The sequence below is a fragment of the Macrobrachium nipponense genome, chromosome 13 (assembly GCF_015104395.2).
Source record: "Macrobrachium nipponense isolate FS-2020 chromosome 13, ASM1510439v2, whole genome shotgun sequence".
Taxonomy (NCBI): domain Eukaryota; kingdom Metazoa; phylum Arthropoda; class Malacostraca; order Decapoda; family Palaemonidae; genus Macrobrachium; species Macrobrachium nipponense.
This window is the reverse complement of record NC_087206.1, coordinates 33,410,371-33,435,730: the sequence shown is the minus strand read 5'-3', so window position 1 is coordinate 33,435,730 and position 25,360 is coordinate 33,410,371. Positions and strand designations below refer to the sequence as shown.

At 37.3% G+C, this 25,360-nt stretch overlaps 1 protein-coding gene across 3 annotated transcripts in view; it reads right to left on the bottom strand.

Moving 5' to 3' along the window:
• The window catches only part of LOC135225727 (extracellular serine/threonine protein CG31145-like), a 686,301-nt gene that overhangs the window by 78,910 nt on the left and 582,031 nt on the right, over positions 1–25,360 (bottom strand). For all 3 annotated transcript variants that reach the window (XM_064265107.1, XM_064265106.1, XM_064265108.1), the window contains one exon: positions 7,037–7,161. In XM_064265107.1, coding sequence (XP_064121177.1) covers positions 7,037–7,161 — 125 coding nt within the window. The remainder of the gene's footprint in view (positions 1–7,036; positions 7,162–25,360) is intronic.

The window sequence follows — 25,360 nt, the reverse complement described above, 5'->3', positions numbered from 1 at the left end:
CGTCATATTTGAAACAACACGCAATTATACAATTTGCGAATGTTCAAAATTATCTTCCAGCATTTTAATACATTTCAACACCATGCATTAAGAACAAGTACAGTCGTTGGGAGCTCAAGTATCATGTATCTCGCATTTTCTGTGTGACGCATTTATCACCGCTTCTCTATTTCCTCTCTCGCTGGATTCTGTTTCGTCCTTGCATGTTATTCTTCCTTCTTTCTTTTCCGCAGGAAGAACGAAATAAATTGATTTTAGCCACGCTGCCGAATTTATAATTTCCTCTCAACGGAATTTTTTTTCCCCTCTCTCTCTCTCTCTCTCTCTCTCTATCTCTCTCTCTCGTCCCCTCTCTCTCTCTCTCTCTCTCTCTCTCGCTTCAACGAGACTGGCGTTTCATCTAACGCTCTTCTTCGTCTGAACTATACAGAAACATTTTTGTTTGTCTTGAAAACCTATTCGCAGGTTTTCACTGGAATCCAAAAACCTCTCCAGACAAAAAAAAAAAAAAAAAAAAAAAAAAATTAACATGAATATGCATGAAAGCTTGATCAGCATATCAAGCAGGCCATAAAAGCAAAACTCTCTCTCTCTCTCTCTCTCTCACGGTAGCCCTGGAAACTAAACTAAATACCTAGAGTCAGATGTAAAAAGAAATCTCTTTCTTTCTCTTTCTCTCTCAGTCTCTTCCCGATTTGGTATCTGTGTAAGCAATGTATTTCGACAATGATCTGAAGAACACGCTCTCTTTCTCTTTTCCTTTCATCTGCATATTTTAATGGCGTTATGCATAAAAGTACATGCATTTTTTGAGCTCCGATCTATTCCCATTACCTGTCTGCCTCTCTCTCTCTCTCTCTCTCTGTCTCTCTCTCTCTCTCTCTCTCTCTCTCTTTCATCTGCATATTCATAAGCCACTGTATTGCCTTTCTTCCCCTTTGTTCTCGAGTCATAACACATAACACATCACCTTCCTCTCACTCTCCGAACACCGGCTAGTCATTCCGAATGAGGGCTCTCTCTCTCGGCTCTCTCCTCCTCATCTCCTCCCTTCCTCTCTCTCTCTCTCTCATTTACCGAATTTCCTGCCGTATCTTCTTCTTTCACTTTTATTGAGAAGGTTTCGTTTCTTTCCCCGTTGACAAGATTCGCTGCCTTATTCCATATGACGAAGGTTTCGCCTTCTCTCTTAATTCACTTGATTCTCTGCTTTATTTTCCATCGGAAGAGTTCCGGGTACTCTCCGTATTCATTGGTTTTGCCGACTCGTTTCCAACTGGAGATCTAGTGTTCTCTTATCCTCGCTTTGCTGACTTATTTTCTCTCTCTTTTTTTTTTTGCTTCTTCTCTCATCCATTATTCTTGGGTTTTAAACCTTTCCATTTACCTGAGTTGCTGTCTCATTTCATATTCGGAAATGTCTCGTCTACTGGATTCACTGCATTACTTTTAATTGTCAAGATCTCTTCTGACATCTCAATCTTTGTACTCACCTTTCTATATAAAAGATTTTAACCTTATTTTTCTTCCTTATTTCAAGGTTTCTGTTAAACATGTTCACAATGATGTATTTGTAAATCTGACTGTTCTTTATATTTTTTCAAACGTATTTTACTATCCTTAGGTTAACCTTTTTGTTTTATTTCACAGATACGAGTATTCTCAAGATCACGTTAATGTAACAACAAGAAAGAGAGTTATAGTCCTCAGTATGAGGAACAAGTACCAAACTCACCCAGTGTTGGGGTGGGGGGTGGGGTGGGGGGGGGTGGGGGGGGAGGGGTGAGGAATTACGTTCTGCATACTGATCCATTTCCCATTAAATCCACGACGGATAATCGTGGGACAGTAAGCCGTTTTCAATAAAAAAAACTTTTTGATTAATTTTTTGTCTTTCACTCTCGAAACGTCCCTGGTTGAACTTGCATTAACATCTCTCTCTCTCTCTCTCTCTCTCTCTCTCTCTCTCTCTCTCTCTCTCTCTCTCTCTCTCTCTCTTCCCAACATTTTGTGCTTCCTTGCATCTCCCTCGTTACGGCGAGATTGATAAACAGAACAAAGATGGTCGTGATAAATGTGATGAATATGTAATCATTTCCCATCACGCAGTCACTCTAAATGAAAATTGCTTGATTAATGGCGTTTTTCTAGGTGATGTATGACTTTCATTATAGGCTACGACCGTTGGCAGAAGGGCTTGTCATCGATGAGCATCTGCAATGTGCAACGATGGATCAACGGACCCATTTAAACTTCAGATAAAGAGAGGTAAAAATAGACTGCCAAGGAATAAAAATCTCTACATTTACGTCGGTGAACTGCTTGCCTGAGAGAGAGAGAGAGAGAGAGAGAGAGAGAGAGAGAGAGAGAGAGAGAGAGAGAGAGAGAGAGAGAGAGCTTTAATAGCAAGAAGAAATGTACAATAACGCAATTGTCTATTTTTTTTTTTTTTAAGAATGATTAAAGTATTAAAATACAATGAGAACTTCTTTCCGGTTGGTGGCAGTCTTCGACAATTGGCATATTTTCACAAGAGCCATTTCTTCCTCAGGGAAGACAAATTGTCTTTAGATTACGAGCGGTTGCAAAGTGTCAAGATATGCTTGGGTGTAAGGCACTGCAATGTGCAACAGGTTCAAAGGGCTTACAGGACTTTAAAAAGTTCTTTGTAAGGAACAAAACGGGAAACATAAATTTATAAAAGCTGAGAATGCACTGACAGTAATTCTTTATTGTTCATCATCAAGCAATGTTGCTTTATCTATACTATATATCTATATAGATATATATATATATATATATATATATATATATATATACATATAGTATATATTATATATATATATATAGTATATATATATATATATATATATATATATATATATATATCCAAAGTCTATCGTCGTATCTAAAACAGAGACCCTTCAGTGTATGTAAATACCATGGTACAATGAAATCGAAAGCAAGATATTTTGTGGATATATATATATAGTAATATATATTATACATATAATATATATAGTATATATATATGTATGTAGTTATGTAGGTATTTCATGTATAATAGATATATATTACAGTATATATTATATATATATATTATTATTATGTATGTATGTATATTTAATATATATAAATATAGATAATATATAATATATATATATATAATATATTCTAATATATATCCAAAAAAAAATCCAAAGTTCTATCGATCGATCCGTAAAAATCTAAAAACCAGAGACCCAGTTCAGTGTATGTAAAAATTACCATGGTACAATGAAATCGAAAGCAATTTATTTGTGGAGATCTATATATATATTATATATATATAATTATATTCTAGATAATATATATTATAGGATATTAATATATATATAATATATAGATTGTGTGTTAGTATGTATGTAAGATTAATATATGTATATATATATTTATTTATTATTATGTGTGTGTCTGTGTTTGCTTGTTTGTACGTGTTTGTGTTAGAGTTGTGATTGATATCCAGCTGTACTATTTTGCAGAAGACAAGAATTGCAATACCTTTACTAGAAGTTCCTCTAACTGCAAGTTCAGTTCTCACTCCCATTTCCTTTCTAACAGCGCAGCGCAGATTTAATGCCTTGTAGGCTCTTTGACTACACAACTCCCACTAGCAGCCTGCCAGCAATAAGTGCAGTAGCTTTTTCTTCTTGGTAAATTAAAAGTTGCCATCCATTTAAGTTTTTCAGTATTTTGCGAATCATTTCCGTTTACTTCGCACCTTAAAGACAATTGACAATGACACTGCCCAAGTCCCTCATGCAAAATCTTCCCGGGAGATGTAATTTCAAGATTTTTCCTTCAGTAAATAAAGCGCTGCTGGGAAGCAAAGGGAAGGAAGGGTGCGGTCAAAGAAGTGAGCAATCTGGGAGCTGCTAATCTTCAAATTTAAATGTGGTCTAATGGCAAAAGCACAGGCATCATTCTAAAATGACCTTGTTCCCCCAAATCGTTAAACAAAGCAATGTTACTGCTGATAAGCGAGTTGCATTTTACGTAGTTTGCAATGAAGCTCTAGTATTCAATTGATGGATTTATAGATTGCATGTTCTCTATAAGGTGATCACCTCTTTTTATCGACCCTCTTTCTCTATGGCGCTTTTAGCTTTATCTGTTCCCTCTTTTGTACGAGGCAAGACCCCTCCGCTTCTTTTTCTCTCGTCAGTCATAAGCTGAAAGATTATCATTATCATAAACAATAATTAACGTCTCAAGATCGGAAGTTTCTCTTCTTCAAAGTCCATCCTATTATTCGGCGAACCCTCGTCCCCTTTTCTGTCTTCTGAATCCCGCTCAATCCTTTACCACCATTCCCTATTTAATCCATTTTTCCTATTCATCCCATCCTCGGTCTTTCTTTTCTCTGCTCTCTTCTATTCCATTGTTCTTTCCTTATCCACCCTTTGTTTCCATTCATGCTTAGAAATATCATTACAAACTTTTACGGCGAAAGTTTCCCCGGCACTGACTGGCCAATCATCTTCGATTGGCTTTTGAGCATACCGGTTATGATAATTGTTAATCATGTCAATTATCGTTCGCTTTCCCCTTTTTCTATACCTTAATCATTTTGGTCCGTATCCTCGCTATAATAACTAATTCCTTTGTAATGAGCTCGCTCTGTGTTCGCACGGAGAGGAGATGGCGCTCATGGCATTCACCTCAACTTTCCATGAAAGCTAATCTCCAGCAACCTCTTTTAAATATTAGCATTAACAGCTCAAGATCCATTGAGTCAACAACGGTGAATTGTTCGAAAGTGTTATCTTTCTCTCTCTCTCTGTCTTTCTCTCTGTCTCTCTCTCTGTCTCTACTTCCTTCAAAAGATTATGTATATAAATACCAGAAGGGAAGGGGAAAATGCTGTTTAATACAACGAACACGGAAATCATTTCAACCAACTAGCAGCAGCAAGCAAATCCTCTTATTCCATCGCTACATTATCTCTCTCTCTCCTTCTTTTCACCCACTCTCTCACCGTACACACACAAATGCATACATATATATATCTGAAGATTGTACTGGATGGCTATACTATACGTATGCGGATGAACGATACTCTTCCCCAAATACACTGGAAATGAGAGTAAATATTTTGTTTACTTCTGATAATATATATATAATATATATATATATAAATAAATATAATTATATACTATATATAATATATATATAATATATTGCCTATAATTTAATTAAAATTAACCCATAAATATCGAATTCACCATAGAGTGAGAGTAATTTAAATACTCTAAAAAGTTACTATATAAGATGAGCACCTACCTTGAAAGGATTCGATAACATGCCATTTTAACGCAGGTGACAGTACCACAAGACACTCGCTCATAATCGTCGCTTAGTGGGGTAAATCGACTGTAACCCATTTACTAACCAAAAAGGTATAAAAACGTTTAATCGTGTTCAGAGTTAGTGCACTAATCGTATCATGTAGCTAATTCCCTTTTGAGATAATTTATTTCCCAGTGTAAATCTCGTAACACTACGATAAAAACACAATACATGCACATTCACATATATATATACACATATGATATACAATGCATAATGAGCCCCAGGTCCTACCTTTATGTACACGACAAACCACAGCCACACACAACCACACAACACACACACACACACATATATATATATATATATATATATATATATATATATATATATATATATATAAATATATATATATATATATGTGTGTGTGTGTGTGTGTGTGTGTGTGTGCACAAATTCCAATCTTCATATCACATCCTCTTGAACTGCGACGAGAGAATTTTAATTGGAATGCCTACCAACTCAAGTCGTATTTCCCCTCGCAACCCCGAAACTCTTTTAAAACTTTGGAACAACAACACATCAATAGGTCAAAAAGTGATTTCTTAAACAACCCCAAATCTAAAAGGCGAGCGCAAGAACTTTCGGGGGGAGAGTTTTAAATGGTCTCGGATATTAGATCTATAAATCTCCAGGGAATACGTTGTTACCAGGTGGGGATGGGGAGGGCCTGATCTTGTGGGGAGATGGGGATAGGGAGGGAGGGAGGGAGGGGTTGTTGTCCGGTTGGTATGGGGAGCTTTTTGCGCTCCAAAACCAACGTTCAAGACGCTGAGCTTAAATCACTTTTTAGGCGGGAAATTTCAACGCCCGACTTCGAATGAAACTTCCATTTCATTTCTTATTCCAGCGATCTTTTCAAACAATAAGATGGGTATCAAGGCGAAGAGGCATAAAGAAAAAAAGGGAGGGGAGAGAGGATTTACGAGCTGCTACGAGGAGTTTTAATCTACCGAGAGGAAAATTAGGTACCTCAAATTCTGAGCAAAACAGTTAAAGGTGTACGGGATTTTTCTAGAGCAAAAGCGATTTAGATAAAGAACAAAAATGAAATAGTGTGCATTTATGTATTTATTTACTTTATGACGCACAATGCGGAATTCACGTGCGGTAAGTGCTGTAAAAGCTTACTAACACGGGTTTAAACAGTGAATTATGGAACAATCATTAATATGGAGCCTAGGCACAGCATATTAACAAAGGGGAGGGTATTACGCACGCTACTCGCATTGTGATTCTTAATTAGCGGTGGCACAGGCTTCAGGTTTGGACTTCTCACCCTTATCTCTCATCAATTATCGAATGAGTTAGCTTGACACTATATGTGGAATGATTATACATTTTTACATTAAGACTAATGCATTTTAAAATGATTCTACAAATTTTGTCAGGTATTTGCGTGTTAAAAATTATATAATACAGTTTATAAATTGGGCCATAATAAATATATATCACTTTGCTATACAAGAGTGGAAATGAAGGCACTTTATGAAATACACTTAGGAAACGCATAAACGAACCTCAGGTTGAGAATCACTTCATTACGAAACCTTCCATTTTCAAAAGCAAAGCAATGATTAAAACAACTTTCTAAGAAAACTATTTTCTACAGGCGACTTTTCTTACTGGAATCTTCACGAGCACTTACTTATGTGAGTGATTGGCATCGTAGACACCTGTTGCAAGAGTCTGTTGACAGTTGGATCTTGGGCACCATACAGCTCATCCCTGGATATACCGAGATGGAACCTGTCCCACATGGAGGCGTTCTCTCTGGAAGGAACAAAAAGAGGACATATTAACACTCATTCAAAATCAGATAAACTCGTTTAGGTATTGCCTTTTTGGCACGAGGCTGCCCATGACCCCAATATGGTCTGGGGAGCTTATGTGCCAAAGTCGTTGACTTTCATTTAGTTCACCTATCCAGTTATTAACTGGCCCTACTGTTGCTTCATTTCACTCATCAGTAATACCCGGCTACAATTTGAACAATAATAAAGTTGAATAATGTAAATAGGAGAACGAAATTTGAAAAGAGAAAAGAATGAAAGAACAACTGTGCATACAGCTATAGGGATTTATGTTCCCTAAAAGACGTATACATTTAAAAACCGAACGTTCATGTCAATTTTGGATAGCCTCAACAGTCATAGCTCTTTTAGAATTAGGTTATAGCATCAGATTGGCAAATCGGTTTGTGGTCATTAATTTTACATCACCATAAAGTACTAAAAAAATTCTAATAATTCTGGCAAATTTCATGCAAAATTTATGACATCTGGTGCAATTAAGACATTCACGATATACAGAGCACATGCCATAAACGTCCATACGACATTTAAAATACAACGTAGCTTTGTAACTAACAGAATACCTACATCTAAAACATATATAACACTTGAAACAAAACCATTAAAAACACTAGAGGAAATTACTCTGCACCTCTTTTCTCTTTCTTGGAAAACGGCATCTTTCATAGGAATGAATACTGAATCATTAACATACTTCCTTGCACTCTTAATTGAAACACCATAAAATGTGGTACTTAATATGAAATGCATGAAAAATTTGTAACAAAAGAAAAAGATGTGGGGGGAGGGGGGGAGGGAGAATGAGAATATTGCTTATGAAGAAGAATTCATACCTCTTCCTGAAACATTAAGGATTATGAACTTAAGGCTTTGTCGAAGTAGTGCATTTGGTGCCAAAAGTCAACTCCTTTCTGCAGCCAATAAAGAAGGGGCCACTTGCAGCGTTCAGGATAGCACTTCTTCGACCTAACCACCCAATCCTAAGATCTGAACAATTCAATCCAAAGATTTTTTCACGAAAGAATCCTTAGGCTGAATCCTTCTAACTCCCCCCCACACCACATTTCGAAACATCCGAACAGCTCCTCACCCCGGTACTCACACTCACACAATCCCTTATCCCAATTTCTGTTTCCACATCTGTCCCTTTCCCCATCCCTCCACCTTATCCAGCTTATAAAAAAAAAAAAAAAAACGGTTTCGACTCTGACAACCACCCACCCACTCCAGGACCCGAAACCGAGCCGGAAACAACCCTCACCCAAGACCAACCTTCCTTTGAAAGAGAGACTTAATGAGAAATTCAATCGCCATTATGTACTGAGAGGGAAAGGTAAAGGAAGGAAAAAGGCATCAACATGAAGGATAATATCAAGAAAGAGGAAAGGAACAACACCGAAAGGGAAGTAATGGATGACGGAAAAGAGAGATGATCAAATAAAGGAACTAATGACATCAAAAAAGAGAAAATTCATTTGTTGATGGAATCATTTTGTAAACAGATGTTGCAACAACAACAGTAATTGATATAAAAAGACAACGAAACAGTAAAGTGTGATATATAAATGCATATATATTGTACATACACGTACTATTTGACACACACACACACAACACACACACACACACACCACACACACACACATATATATATATATATATATATATATATATATATATAATTTCAAATAATTTTAGGAATTCCTCATCTATTCATTCAGCCCCTTGGCTAATATAAATATATATATATATATACATATATATATAATATATATATATATATATTATATAATATTATACATACATACATAAACATATATATATGTATATATATATATTATATATATATATATATATATATATTATATACATACATACACACACACACACACACACACACACACATATATATATATATATATATATATATATATATATATATATATATATATATATACAGATATAATTAGACATGGAGGTAGAATTAGCAGATCAGGGATTCATAAAATTATATGACAAGGTCATAAGACAAACAGCTGGATGTGCTTGTGGGCATAAGGTAGAAGGAGGGAATGAAAGCAATTGATGGGATGAGGTTCAGTGATGGAAGTATTATTTGAGGAGCAATTTCATGACAGAAGAAACCATGTACAGGTATACAGGGGGATGTGAGGAAGAATAAGGACACAGGTCATGAGAATAAGAAGGGAGAAGGTGAGTAAGAACTCTATGGAGAATAAGCAGTTTTACAAATAAAAGTAAATGCAGACAGAAAGGCTGATGGACCAAATGGATCTCGGAATCAAAAGATGCCAAAGGAGATATGCTGTCTGAAGTGGACACAATCACGGATTGACAGAAGGAGAAGGAGTATTTCGAAGATTGTGTGGAACAGAGAAGAGGCACACGTAAATAATGGAAGGGCGGAAAGTCTGGGGAAGTTTAAGAATACTTGTGGAAGAAACTTTTAAGTATGTATGTACAAGGGGTGATTAAGACATTAAAGAGTGGAGAGAAACCAGCAGTTGATTGAGTTAAAAGTGAGATACTGTAGTAGAGTAATGACAAGGTGATTAATGAATGGACTGTTTATCAGAATGGTGAGATGTTCTCACGAGATATGAGAGGAATAAACTGTACCACTGCATAAAGGTAAAGATGGTAGAGGTAACTAAGAAGTAATTTGTATGGCCCGGAAGGAGTCTGACAGGATTTTGAATTAGAAAATAAGACAGATAACAGAAGAGCTGATAGGGGAAAAGTCATGAGTTCATACAAGGACAGGGTAAGGCTCGAAAGTTACTGAGAAGGTTTGTAATGTTTTCATGACGGTAGCAAAATATGTGTAAGAATATGTAAAAGGGAGAGTAACTGGTTTGATGCAATAGAGGGTTTGTAACAAGGAGGCGTTATGTTCTATGGTCAAGTTTATGAAAAGTGTCAGGAGGGAAGAGGAGAGAAGGCCTAGAAAGCACTGGATAGCTGGCGTAAAAGAAGTATTGAAAAGGAAGGGCTAGAAGAATGATTTTGCAAGGTGGGGGTCAATGCACTGCTGGTGAGAATTCTGTGTAGAAGTAATGAAGCAGCTAGTGTTGAGGAAGTTATCAATGATTCAGCAAGCAGTAACTCGTGCTTTTTCCCCTCCCTAGAGCAGATCCCTGTCAGAGGAAACAGCTATATATATATATATAGATATAATATATATAGATATATTATAATATATTATATATATGTATATATTATATATAGAAGAATATATTATCTAGATATATATATATATATAGATTAATATATATATAAATTATATATATATATATATATATATTACTTATATATATATATATATAGATAATTATATATATATATAGATATATATATACACATAGCTTTACCACTGAATTGCTGATGAGCTTCCTGTGCTGCGGCTAAATACGCAAAATCATGTACCGTTTTCCTACTATTAAGCAAACGACAAAGAAACTTGATGAATTTTTAGTTCCCAAATGATCCTATGTCTCAAGCGACATCATTTTGAGTAATTGACACAACAACTGCTAATGAACGAAGACTACCAATCAGCTGAGAAGAAAAGACACAGCTGTCATTTGAAAAAGACATCGGACTGGTGAATCAGCTGAAAAGAAAGTGCACACACAGCTGATTCAGTTGGATAGGTTAAGCATTTCTGAGGAAGTGGAAAAAATAAAAACTGACGGCAGACTCCACTAAAAAGGATTCTTTTTGTCGTCTGAAAAGAAAATGAATGGGTGAGTCTGTTGAGTGAATAAAAATGGAATACGACGACTTTGAATTAAACTCTGAAATGCAGACTTTTCAGTAACACCATTTAGAAATTAAGGAGAGTAGAGAAAATCATTGGATGACATGACATGAAACGACAATGAATCTATTTAAATGACAGTAATTTGGCATCACAAAAACAATCATTTTCATATGAGAGAGAGAGAGAGAGAGAGAGAGAAACTGTATTCGACAAGTTAGGTTACGTTCAAAACATTTTCAGCCCCTTTATCTTTATTCTTTTGAGAGAGAGAGAGAGAGAGAGACCATTTAACGAAATCATTATCTTCTTATTACGCCAAGCTACAGAACGCCGTTCACCTGTTCAAACCAACCAATTGGCGGAACAAACAGCCAACAGGAGCGGCTCAGAAAACACGCATAAATAAACATCGCAGAAATGGGGCGCCGTTCAGTTAAACACAGCGGCACATTTCACATTCACATGCGCACGATAAATATCACAAATACCCTCCAATATTTAGCCTGACGTCGCTATCCGGTTCCATTATTGGCTTTTCTAATGCGTAAAATGCCCGGGTAATGAGATCTGTCACTTCCAGTGAGATTTGTCACTTCCCCTGAAAAAGCAATATAACTTACAAAGAAATTTTTACAAGCAAACAATTTAATGGAGGTGACATGTCCCGGCGTGCTCGGAGGAGCACAGCTAGGTTACCTTTGCGCAATGTATAATTATTATAGCTATTGCCTTTGTTCATCAGAATAAACGAAAATTACAAGTGAAAAATTGTTTATAATATAGGAGGTTTTACATTGATACATCGTGTGATGAAACCGGCTAGAAACCACTTTCTGACGAAGCCTTCGAAATACCGGTCTACTGAGCTCCCATCTGAGTTCACTCGGGAAAGTGGAAAGGTAACTTGCGAATCAACGAAAGCAGACGGCCGAAGCAGCTGGTCTACGTCTGGATTCTGGAATTTCTTGACACAGGGACTCGCCTTTGATTTTGAAATTCAAGGATGAATACAGAGGTCAGTGATTTTGGTTTTCCCCGAAGCTCCACCCTCCTCAAAAGCAAACTTTCATGTACATGCATAAGACTCCTACATAAGTCGGTTACAAATTCAAGCCTCGTCAATGTTTGTATGAGATATAAAACTGACTGGTGATAGTGAAGATAAAGTTAACAGCGTAGAGAAAAATTAAAGTTGGCATACGAAGACAGATGAAAGCAAATGTGAAAAAAGAAATTTACGAGAGTAAATGGAAACCATGATGGATTCATGAGTGTTGATTAAAGAAGGCGAGGAAAAGTGGTTGATTCGTAAAGGTTAGCAACAAGAGTCAAGTCGTTCTCTCTCTCTCGCACTTTTTGTACTCCTTTACAATCCACTTCCTCTAGTGCCAGACCCTTAGGGCCTATTACAAGTTTATGTGCCTATTCTCTTAGTAAGGCAGGACCATTCTTTTGCCCATAATTTACTGATGTATGCAGGCATGAGGGATTAAATCCCTTTCCTTTCCCAATAAAGAAGGTAACCTCTTTTAACTAATTGGTGTGGGGGGAAGTTTTCAACTGCTGTTAAAGCTATCAAAGACCCTTAAAGAAAGAGGAAAAACGACGAACACACACTGCTTTCAAAGACGCTCATTCTCGTCCAATATTCCTCATCTGAAAAACTGGCAGTCTGCTTGTGTGTTGTTTGTGCGCCAGCATTATCTTCCTCTTAATTGACATTTACTCATCGCTGCCTCTCATTGTTCGCGCACATTCGCCGTTAATGAAAAATGTCCACAGATTCAAGAGACTATTTTTTTCCATTTCAATTCTGTTCTTATAATTTCAGAGAAAAACCATGAGTACAGCTTTGCTTTGAAGCTTCCTTTGCAATCTCTCCTCTCTCTCTCTCTCTCTCTCTCTCTCTCTCTCTCTCTCTCTCTCTCTCTCTCTCAAAAATGAACAAATCCTTCAAAAGACTCGAAGAGAGATGGCGCAGGATTTTCATTTTCAGAGGCAAGTTTCAAAAGTACACGACTCTTCTGGGTTATGTTGCGTACGTTCTTCCGACCATGTACGTACCTGCAAGCACAGCAGGAGTTAAAAAGAACCTATTTCCATTTTATCCATCAAAGTTACATAGTTTGTTGTCACTTGTGTCCTAGTTGAGCAAAGTTTGCACGTTTCAGTCGTGTATACCTTTACCAATCCGACATAGCGACATAGAAAGCAATTGTGTCATTACTGACCGATTATGTAAAATTTTCTTAGCACGTGTGATAACGACAAGTTGAACAGAACAGAATCCTTCGTTGGACGAGTGGTTTACGCGCTAGCCTACCGATTATGTAGTCGCAAGTTCGACTCCCTGCTCTGTCAACGTGGAATCAGTGTAATTTATTTCTGGTGATGAGAAATTCATTTCTCGATATAATGTGGTTCGGATCCCACAATAAGCTGTAGGTCCCGTTGCTTAGGTAGCCAACTGGTTCCTAGCCACGTAAAAATATCTAATCCTTCCAGCTATCCCTAGGAGAGCTGTTATCAACTCAGTGGTCTGGTTAAACTAAGATATACTTAACTTTGAACAGGACAGAAAATAAAAGATAATCTGCTTGTCAGCTTTACGCCAAGACTGGAAAATATATCTTTGAAAATGTCAGTGACCATACATGCAAATATAAATATATATATATATATATATATATATACATATATATATATGTATATATATATATATATATATATATATATATACATATATATATATATGTATATATATATATATATATATATATATATATATATATATATATATATTCTCTCACCAGGCGCTTTCTCGCCCTTTTTGATGTGGTGACACCAGAAGGAAAAAAAAACGGTACCGGCAACCCCAAAGCCAAACTAAGTCATTTTCATGAACTTACCGCTGGCAAATTCATTTCATGGATCGACTGGTCAGCATAGCACCTTAGGATCAAACCTAGAACTTCTAACACGACCACTGAGCTACAGCACACATCCTATGTATGCCCAGTATGTGTAATTGTATGTGTACACACACATACATATATATAAGTATTATGTATAATATATATATTATATTATATATATATATATATAATATATTATTATATATATATATATAGTATATTTATAGTTTATATATTATAGCACGCTTTAAAATCATACATAAATGGTTTACTATCAGGCTTAAACTGTATAAACATAAACATGTCCATATTAGCATGTGCAGGCTGATACGAAGGACAAATACAAGCCCTCAAGGGAATCAAACAATAGATTTAAAAAAAAAGGGAAGAAGGTAAGAGTAAGTTAACAGACAAGAATAGGGACAACCAACTAAAATGGAACTGATGGACTCGACCTTTACAAGAAAAGAGGGTTCAGATGACAAAAGTAAGGTCGACTGATCTGCCATCAACAGCATTTATTTTGAGATAATGGCACAAACAGGTCACTCAGGGGTTGCTCTCCCAAGGCAGAGCAAACATTGGGAAAGGGTAACGCCTAGTCAGAGCAAACATGGGGATGCGGTATAACAACCTAAGCAGAGCAAACATGGGGAAAGGGTAACGCCTAGTCAGAGCAAACATGGGGATACGGTATAACAACCTAAGCAGAGCAAACATGGGGAAAGGGTAACGCCTAGTCAGAGCAAACATGGGGATGCGGTATAACAACCTAAGCAGAGCAAACATGGGCAAAGGGTAACGCCTAGTCAGAACAAACATGGGGATACGGTATAACAACCTAAGCAGAGCAAACATGGGGATACAGTATAACAACCTAGGCAGAGCAAACATGGGGAAAGAGTAATGCCTAGGCAGAGCAAAGACGGGGAAAGGGTATAACAACCTAAGCAGAGCAAACATGGGGAAAGGGTAACGCCTAGGCAGAGCAAACATGGGGAAAAGGTATAACAACCTAGGCAGAGCAAACATGGGGAAAGAGTAATGCCTAGGCAGAGCAAAGACGGGGAAAGGGTTATAACACTAAGCAGAGCAAAAATGGGGAAAGGGAAAGGGTAATGGCATAAAGGCCCAAGAGCCAAAGACGGGGAAAGGGTATAACAACCTAAGCAGAGCAAACATGGGGAAAGAGTAATGCCTAGGCAGAGCAAAGACGGGGAAAGGGTATAACAACCTAAAGCCGTAGCAAAATAGGGGAAAGGGAACACCTAGGGGCAAAGGGAGCAAACAAAAATGGGGGAAAGGAGAATGCCTAGGCAGAGCAAACACGGGGAAAGGGTATAACAACCTAGGCAGAGTAAACATGGGGAAAGGGTATAACAACATAAATAAGCCAGCCGCGGGATAATAGCAACCTATAACATAAAGGGCAGAGCAAACATGGGAAAAGGGTAAACGCCTAAACAGAGCAAAATAAAAACATGGGGAAAGGGTAAGCAGAGCAAACAGGGAAAAGGGAAGGGTTTCCCTAGAACCTAGGCAGAGCAAACATGGGGAAAGTGTAATGCCTAGGCAGAGCAAAGACGGGGAAAGGGTATAACAACCTAAGCAGAGCAAACATAAGGAAAGGGTAACACTTAGGCAGAGCAAACATGGGGAAAGGATAATGCCTAGGCAGAGCAAACACGAGGAAAGGGTATAACAACCTAGGCAGAGCAAACGTGGAGAAAGGGTAACGCCTAGGCAGCGCAAACATGGGGAGATGGTAACATCTAGGCAGAGCAAACATGGGGAGATGGTAACATCTAGGCAGAGCAAACATGGGAAAAGGAGATTTGCCCAGTATTAAGAGTGATAATCACATACATGATTCAAATGGATTTATTTTTATATAACTATATCTTGGGGGTCTCTCAGTCACAAGTTTGTCGGTAACTGCACGACTAATTCTTGAGGCTACGCTTGGTGTCCGGTGAGCCTTAATATTAAACTAAATCTTTTTAATAACATATTCTAATCGATATCTGTATAGTGGAAAACTTTTATTTTTTAATGACTTCTTGGAATGACATGCACTAACAGCACTTAAAAAGCAGAAACAACAACAGCAATATTAATAATAATAATTACAAAGCACTTGATGTCTCTGAAAATACCTTTGATGGACGCAAAACAAAACGTGTTCTTTGGAATCTCTTTTGATATCAAAAACTTCAAAAGACTGTCATTCCTTGGAGGACATATCCGAGATAATATTGGGAAACCGGTAAAACTGGCCATTGTGCGAAGAGATTTTCTCTTTTTTTATTTTCTTTTTTTTGCCTCGAGGTAAAGGAACGAAGCTGTTTTGAAAAATCGAGGATTTAAAAAAACATCGTCTGCAAACGGGTATGTATTTTTATATACGGACTAAGATAAAGGTCGTCCTCATGAGATTACTGACTAGCGGAAGGACCCAATTCTGAAATTCGGCATTATCCTCGATTTTTTTTGGCAATGTCAATTCGGGGATTTCGGACATGGCGTTCTTAGCAAATTATTGGCAACTTAGACCCTTATCCCTTGAAATGATCCTCTGCAAAATATCAACGTTTAGTTTTTAAAACACCGTAGTATTCTAAGATAGGAACAAACAAAAAGAAAGCTTTGATAGTGGTTAAATGTCGATTTGGGCTATCGTACCAATGGAGGTCTTAAGAGGTTACTTGCAATTGACACTTCTGCAAAAATGGTAAAATTGCTCAACGTCAGTTTTAGGGTTGTTTTCACAATTACCGATTAGGACAACGACGCCATCGCGCCTTCAAAAGACCACCGGACGAAAGGTTAATGGGTCCGTCCTCCGAGGATTACAGGCAGACTCGAGGAAGTGATCCCAGTCGGAAAGAAAGCACATCGCTCGCCCCATCGACAACCCACCCTCGAGAGAGAGCCCCTCAATGGCTTCCTTATGATGCTTAGGCGACAATCCAATTTGCTTCTGGGAGAGATTGCAAGTCCGGAAAGTTCGCGGAAAGCCCCGAATTACGGAGAATTACCCTGTTATTTCAAGTTCAATAGGAATGAGGTTGGGGGTGGGGCTGGGGTGGTTGGTGGGTTTAGGAGACAATGGGGGGAGGGGGCGGCCTCTTCAAAGGGAAGGCCAGTCGACTCCACCGGCAACTGTTGTCGGAGGCGGCTTTTCGGACCTCTGCCAATGAATGTATGGAGGAGGAGGAGGAGAAAGAGAAGGGGAAGAATGAGGGGAGGAAAAAGGAGGAGACGGAGGCGACGAGAGGTGGAAGGAGAGGAAAAAAGCGAATACGAAGCGATTACTCAAGACCGAAAGCGAAGACAGAAGGAAAGAGGGAAAACAGCAAGATTGAAAGGCACGAGAAACATAAGAGACGCCGAAGATTTTGCAAGTGGGTTCATAGGGAAACACAAAAGGTTTCGAGCCTTCCATTGTCCGCGCATACGAAGAGCCGAGTTACGGGACCGTTCGTGGTCCATTAAATAAGAGAAGAGCAGAATAACCTAAAAAAAAAACAGGGGAAATGAGGGAGATGAAAGGATTAATGAGAGACATAAAGGAGAGCAAGAAGCAGAAGCAGGCAGATATTAATGAGCGAGAAGGACAATGGCGAAAGGAACAAGAAAGAAACCCGCGAACAGATGGAGGGTAAATGAAAGCTCCTGTCAAGACAGCCAAGATAAATAGACGGAGAACATTATCTGAAAAGGATTCCGGGAGATACACCCCGAAAATGCATTGCAATGTTGGCAGCCAATAGAATAAATGTAAATGAGAATATTTACGTTGACGCACAGACTGATAAATCGCAGTTACAGAACTCAAATGATATAAAGATCGCCAAGCACATTTACATACAGTCATATATACTTATATGTATACAGACTTACACACAAACACATATAAATATATATGCACACATACAGATATACTATACATACATATATATGTGTGTGTGTGCGTGCGTGAATAAAACTACAAAGAACAAAACTCTCATTTATGAAAAGGTTAAATCACGGAGACCAAATATCACATTAAACCCACAGGAGAGAGAGATGTTGATCTAAGCAAACTTGAAACAATTCATTTCAAGAGGGTGTATAATCCTTCTAAAATATAAAAGATATAAAAGAAAGGAGTGCGAGAAACAGATAAGGAAGAAACAAAAAGCCGAGAAGGAAAGGAAAGCAAAAACAAAAGAGAATAAGCGACCCTCCTTCAAGTTCACATCCTCAGCAACATCCCAAGGATTATTTTCACCCTCTACCGAAACACTTCCCTGGAAAACATTAATGTTATTCCATTCTTCTTCCGCGGGATGGCAATGTGCCAGTATTCTAAAGACATTCACATTTCGGACGAATTTTCTTCCGACGAAGGTGCAAAAGCCATGACCGCCAAATTGTAAGGGTTGAAGTGGCCCTAAGCGGAGGAGGAGGAGGAGGAAGAGGAGAAGAAAACTGAAAACTTCCCGGCTCAACATCCCACCGCCTCACTTAAATTCCCGGGGCCTTTGAAGGATCCTATTGGTAAACCTACTTTGCGTATCAACGAATGAACTGTATAAAAAGCCTGGCAAAAATAAAAACAAGTAAAAAATGCGCCAAAGTTTCTCCGGCGCAATCTAGTTTTCTATACAAAGTATGGTGTTGTATGAAACTCTCAGCCATGGACCATGAAACACTCAGCAACGGCCCGGTGGTAGCCTGCTGTTGTTGTTGGCAACTATAGTGGTGCCAGATGCGCGGTATAGGCTAACTTTAACCTTAAATAAAATAAAACATACTGAGGCCAGAGGGCTGCAATTTTGTATGCTTGATGATTGGAGGGTGGATTAGCAATATACTAATTTGCAGACCTCTAGCATCAGTGGTTTTTGAGATCTGAGGGAGGACATAAAAGTGCGGATGGACAGACAAAGCCATCTCATTAGTTTCCTTTGACAGAAAACAAGAAATGTTGCGACTGAAGTCATTCATTTTGTTCTCTCACTGTCGGACTAGGACCAACTCATATCTCGTAGTGTTTTAATAATTCAAACCTCCTCTCACTCTCTTTGTAAAATGTCTCACGTGACACAGTACGTTGGCCAAATAAAGCCAAAAGCGAAGGGTCAGAGCTGAAGCCTTTTGAAATGTTTGGCTCTTTGGCTAAAAACCCCATAGCTGCAATTCTCATGGCTGAAATATCGGGGTATTGTGGGGTTCGCTCTCATATTCAGGAGGTGTTTGATATGCAGCCAAAGTGTCGACGCCAGGGCTAAGCCATTTTTAAAGCTGCAAATCATTATGTATTGAAACGGCCAATTCCACAAAGCTCACCCATGGAATCCTTAAATAGAAAGGGCTTTCAATAAGGAAAATATCATGAACCACCCCATCTTGACGGCTCTCCCGCGGAATCCTTAATAACTAGGGCGTTCGACAGGGATCCCTCAACTAATGGATTTTGATACCACGGACTTCCAGGAAGGAGGACAAATGTCCAGATGGAAATACCTGGTAGCCACTTACCGGGCTTTCATTTTCCAGTGTCCATCATCCCTTTCAAAGTGCCTTTGAGTCATCTACACAAAGCAGCGTGGATTTTTCAGGAAATCGGCTTCCCCTCATTGCAGAGTCCGAGGTGCTATGACGGCAGATTAGCATACGAAATAAATAAGAATAAGCGGGTATGTCTGTTCTGACAGCGTATGTTATTACGGCAGGTCTCACCCAGTTCCAATTACTTCACGTCAATAATTCTTGCTTTTTCTTTTGAGAAAGGCACGTCATTTCCTTACTTGAAATGTAATAACCACAGTCATGAATGGATCAACAAGCACTGCTTCTATTAATGCAGCCGCTGCTACTATTACTGCTGCAACTAATAATAATAGGAATAATAATACCTCTACAGGAAAATGCTAAATAAAACATACTCATATATATATGTATGTATGTATGTATGTATGTATGTATGTATATGTATATATGATATATATATATATATATATATATATATATATATATATATAATACATATATATATATATATATATATAAATATATATATATATATATAATATTAGTATACATAAAAGCAACAAGGAAAAAGGGCCCCATATTCATGAAGCAGAATGAAGAACAGAATGCGATACACAACCAAATATATATATATATATATATATATATATATATAATATATATATATATATATATATATATATAATATATATAAGTAAAAATTAATCAGAAAACACACACGTCACTCAAAATGTAATTAACTTTTTCGAAGAATACTACCTAACCCCTCCAGGAAATTCCATTATAATTCACCAAAATTATTTAAAGAAATCTCGTGGACCATGGGGGGTGAATATAAAACTTAAAATAGAAACTGGTTGAAGTCCGACCAACAGAGAGTTTTAATATGTTATTTCTACAAGCTTAAAGACCGTATATAACAATTTCAAATTCCAAAAACTGTTTTCCTTTATTTTTCCATTTCTTCAACTTTAATGATATTGTTAATAGCATTGATTCTGTGGGTAGAAGTTCAAAGAGGATATCAAAATAAGAACGAGAAATAAGGAAAAAATTCTGGGAACATCATAGCTTCGACTTTTGGGAAATTCAGTCTCTGTATTGTAGAAAAAAGTTTTGTAGGTTTCATTTAAACTCCCTGAATCAACAAACTGTGATCAGCAGTTAGTCCATGTTGATAAGTGATGAATAAGGATTACCATTCCACTGGAAACAAACATCTCCAATCCGAATTCCGGTGAAGTAATATTCAAGTATACCGAACCACCATACCGATGCAAGAACTGAGAGTCAACAAAATCAATGGTGAACCTCCAATAAAGAGTCAGTCTAAAATTTTAAATAAAAGCCTCTAATTTTGAAAAAGAAAATTTGGAATTCTCTACCCCGCCACCCCCACCCTCCAAAAGTATTTCTTGAAATATCTACAATCTTTTAAAACGACAGCATCATCTGAGCGGCCATAACTCTGTTTCATCATCTGAATTTTAAAAATCGCTCAGGAAAATGTTTAATCTTTATAATTTTTTCCTAAAAAAATTACCTTTTACAGTTCGTGATACTTGATAATATAAGACAGGATCGCACATACGCGTTTGTGTGTGAGAGAGAAATAAGCACCGTCTACTCTCTCTCTCTCTCTCTCTCTCTCTCTCTCTCTCACACACAGAAACACCGTCTATTATCTCCCCCTCTGTAGTATGCGATCATTCCTCAGGGCAAACATAAAGTGACTATTTTAGCGGCCCATTGAATCTGTGGCAATTCTACTTGTGTACCTCAATATTCACAAACCTAACCCTCTAAGTAATCGTTCTTCTAAGACTATTGAAGGGCTGCGACTCTAAAACTGCGTTCCGGGGCGATAAATGTTCAGACTTTCTTCTCTTACTTGGTCTCTCACTTTACTCAGCATATTAATTTGGAAGACTTTTTATTATTTTTTTTCTTTTTGGCTAATGAAAATGAATCAGGAATTACTGGTTTATAATATTAAACTAGAGAGAAAAAGTATTCGATATTTGAAAATTAAACCATTTATATATATATTTTGTTTATGGAATTATAAGAAGAAATATATTTAGAAACAAAGTTATATTTATCTAGGAACAAGGACACTTACAATACAAAAAACTCAAAAATTACCTGTCACTTTCCCGCTGAGTCTGAGAAACTTTCTCTCCTGCCATTAACCTTTCAAGTAGCAACCAGGGTTTGTAAAAATCAGATTGGCTGGTTTCTTTTTGCATCATCTCTAATCTTTATTATTATTATTATTATTATTATTATTATTATTTATTATTAATTATTAATTATTAATTTATTATTATTTCTTAAATTTTTTTATTATTTATTAATTTATTATTATTATTATTATTAATTATTATTAGTATTATTATTATTATTATTATTTATTAATCCAGTATATGAAACCCATTCGTATGTAACAAGCCCACAGGTGCCACTGACTTGAAATTTAACCATCCAAAGAATATGGTGTTCATTTTGAAGAAACACGAGGAAGTCAAGGGAAATACAGAAAGAAGAGATCCCAATTATTAAAAGAAAAAATAAATAAAAGAGAAACAAAAATGTATTAAAACTCACGAAGAATAGCATTAGGATAGTAATGCATTGCATTTTCGCTTAAACTTCTGATTGATTGCTGACACTTATACCTTACCGACTTCTATAATTCCTTCATTTTTCAGTCCTTAGGCTTCCTACGCGCTGACTTCATCAAAGAAAATAATTAGATAAAAGGCAAGTTCACAGAACGAGACCAGTAAGAGCATGAAGGTGTTCGTCAACATACGTCCCCTGAATAACTATGAAATACGACTGGAGACTGCGCAGGGAATGAAGACTGAAATGTTTCCTAGCGAGTGAATAATACGAAGTCCCACTTCACAAATTCGAAGGACTGATTCTTGTCCCGTAGAAGACTTTTCACAGGATATTTCAAGAGGATTTGCCAAAAAAGTTTTTGCAAATACACATCCCACAAGATGAATGTTTCCTCCTCTCCTTTTGTCAGATCTGGATCTGGAACACCACCAAAGTTTAATAGATCGGAACTCGAGCCATGGATGACCCCACATTTCAATGTGTCTGAGTAACAGCGGTAAACATCAGACATGCTAATTAAAGACATACGCAATTTTGATTACAATTTAAGCTACAGGAGGTAGACACATGTGCATTAACAAATTTGCAATATTAAATAAAAACCGATTAGGACATTAAAACTACTTAATACACATGAATGTAGAAAAACAGGAAGTGATTCAATTGCTGGTTTCCTACAAGTCTCATAAAATATGAAATAACGGATCGAGCCTCGATTGGCAGTACGCCGCATTATGCAGAGAGAGAGAGGAGAGAGAGAGAGAGAGAGAGAGAGAGAGAGAGATTAACTACTTACTATTCATAAAAAAAACTTTAAACATTCAAGAAACAGAAAACCCTACCAGTGGGAACTAAATAATACAACTTATGAAATATTTACTAAAGAATTAAAACCACTGCCGGAAAACACCGTCTAAATGTTCGAGAATAATCCACACTGAAATGGCTGTGGCCATTTCAAGGGGAAAAACGGGAAACAAATGTATCCCGATCAGCCGTACATTTAGCAAGATGAATGTCTCATTTCGGTATGATGGAGGATGGCCGGAACCTGACCCTCTCTTTCTCTCTTTAGAGAGAGAGAGAGAGAGAGAGAGAGTTTGTAATGATGTGTTTTCATACTGAGTATTCTGTGGTCCCCATCCCTAGCAATGCATGTGTGTGGAGAGAGAGAGAGAGAGAGAGAGAGAGAGAGAGAGAGAGAGAGAGAGAGACTGTTTTCTTAGGAATAAAACCCTTCTGACGATTCTGTGCTTGTTTTTAAATACCGAGCGAGGTCCTCGAGAGAGAGTTTTCTGCAAACGAGAGAAAGGGGAGAAAGAGGCAGAGCCGGAGACCCAGACAGGAGCGAGTCCAAAAAGGCGAGCGTTTAATAAGAGCGCCTTAGAGTCTATTCCAGTAATGGGCATGATGGGGAAATATTGGTCAGGTAAACAACGGCTCTTGTAATATCTCTCTCTCTCTCTCTCTCTCTCTCTCTCTCTCTCTCTCGCCTGGAATCCTGCAGAGGACATTCGGAATCATCATGGGAATGGTCGCTTCATTTTATCCTTGAATAAACTCTCTGTGGCTATAGTGATATGGAGAGAGAGAGAGAGAGAGAGAGAGAGAGAGAGAGAGAGAGAGAGAGAGAGATCTTTGCCTTGTGAATAATTTTTGGTTATAGTCGATGACTATTATAACTAAAAATTGTACGTAATATAGACGCACAATTATTTTTCACGTTTCTGCGAGTCGGCTACTGTACAACAATATGATTCGATAACAACTTCTGGTTAATGGGAAGAACATATTTATTTGCCTACGTTTTACATTCTGAGGACTGCTGGAATTTATTCGGCATTATTTCTAGGCAAAAGATGTACTTGAATGTGAAATACTGAATGCTTTGAAGGAAACTATTACCATTGTTCTTATCATCCTAGAAATAAAACAATTCAGGATATACGAACCGCTTTTATATAATAAACCACAACAGTACTTCTAGGGGACGTGGGCAACACAGCCGGCAGGAGGAAAATACAGAATGCATAAGGGCATTGAAACACAAGTGTAGGAATACAGCAGAAAGGAAGAAAACACAGATTTTACGAAAATGCAGTAGAAAGGAAGACACTATAGAATATAGATGATACTACCAAAAGGGAGAACACGGGGATAAAATACAGGACAAATGGAGCAAATGTTGCCACTGAATTTTACCCAGCACGTGGATAAACGAAGTTACCCTAACTTAGTTATCTTCTTGTTTTGTGGAATTTCACGCAATTTCTAAATTAGGAACACGTGAGTCTGGCATTATACTCATTTCTCCTTCCACTGCTCTTTTCATTCATTTAACTGGAAGCCCTTTATAAAACTGTAAAGTTTAACAGGAGGTGTCTCATCTCTGGTGAACCTTATTACACGAACATCCATTTTCGCAGCTTTCATCATCTAGCGGTTAACCTTTGCATCCAACACCCGCCGTGTCTGTTACTTGTAGACGGCAAAATGGACGTCGTGTATGTTCACGAATGCAAGAACACGCGAGCGCTGTGTTGCAAAAGTTAAGTTTTACGCAAATATAGATAAGACACAGGCTAATTGGAGGAAAGTTGCGAGGAATTTTTCCGTAAAAAATGCTTGCCCAACCATGATTAGTTTCCCAATCCAAGGTCATCTGTGTATAGCCAGGAGGTATTTCCGATATCAACAAAACATTAAAATTTTACCAAGTTTTCCAGATGCAGTACGTTGGAAAGAGGTAACGACAAAAGTAATTCGTATGATAATTATAATATATATATATATATATATATATATATATATGTATATATATATAATATATATATATATATATATATATATATATATATATATATATATATATACACACACACACACACACACACACACACACACAGATAAGAGGACAGTGGATATAGACTGGTATATAAAACATCTTTATTTGCGCCGACGTTTCATTTTCAAGGCTGTAATAAAAGAATCAATATTGTGGATTACAAATACAAGTAAATTATACAATAATCTCTTGCAAACCAAATGTACATATTGACATATTAGTAATTGCTGGAGATGTGTGTGTTTGTTCATACACAGAATGTGTGGGTGTTTCTGTGTATATGAATGTAATGAAAAGGTAAAGAGACAGAAAATTACTGTAGTAATGATAAATGTTCCGACACACACACACACACGCGCGCACGCACGCCGAAGAGATAACATTCCCAAAAGAGGAGCACCAGAAAGACGCGATGAGGATAAAACGGTAAAAAGAAGGAAACGGGAGA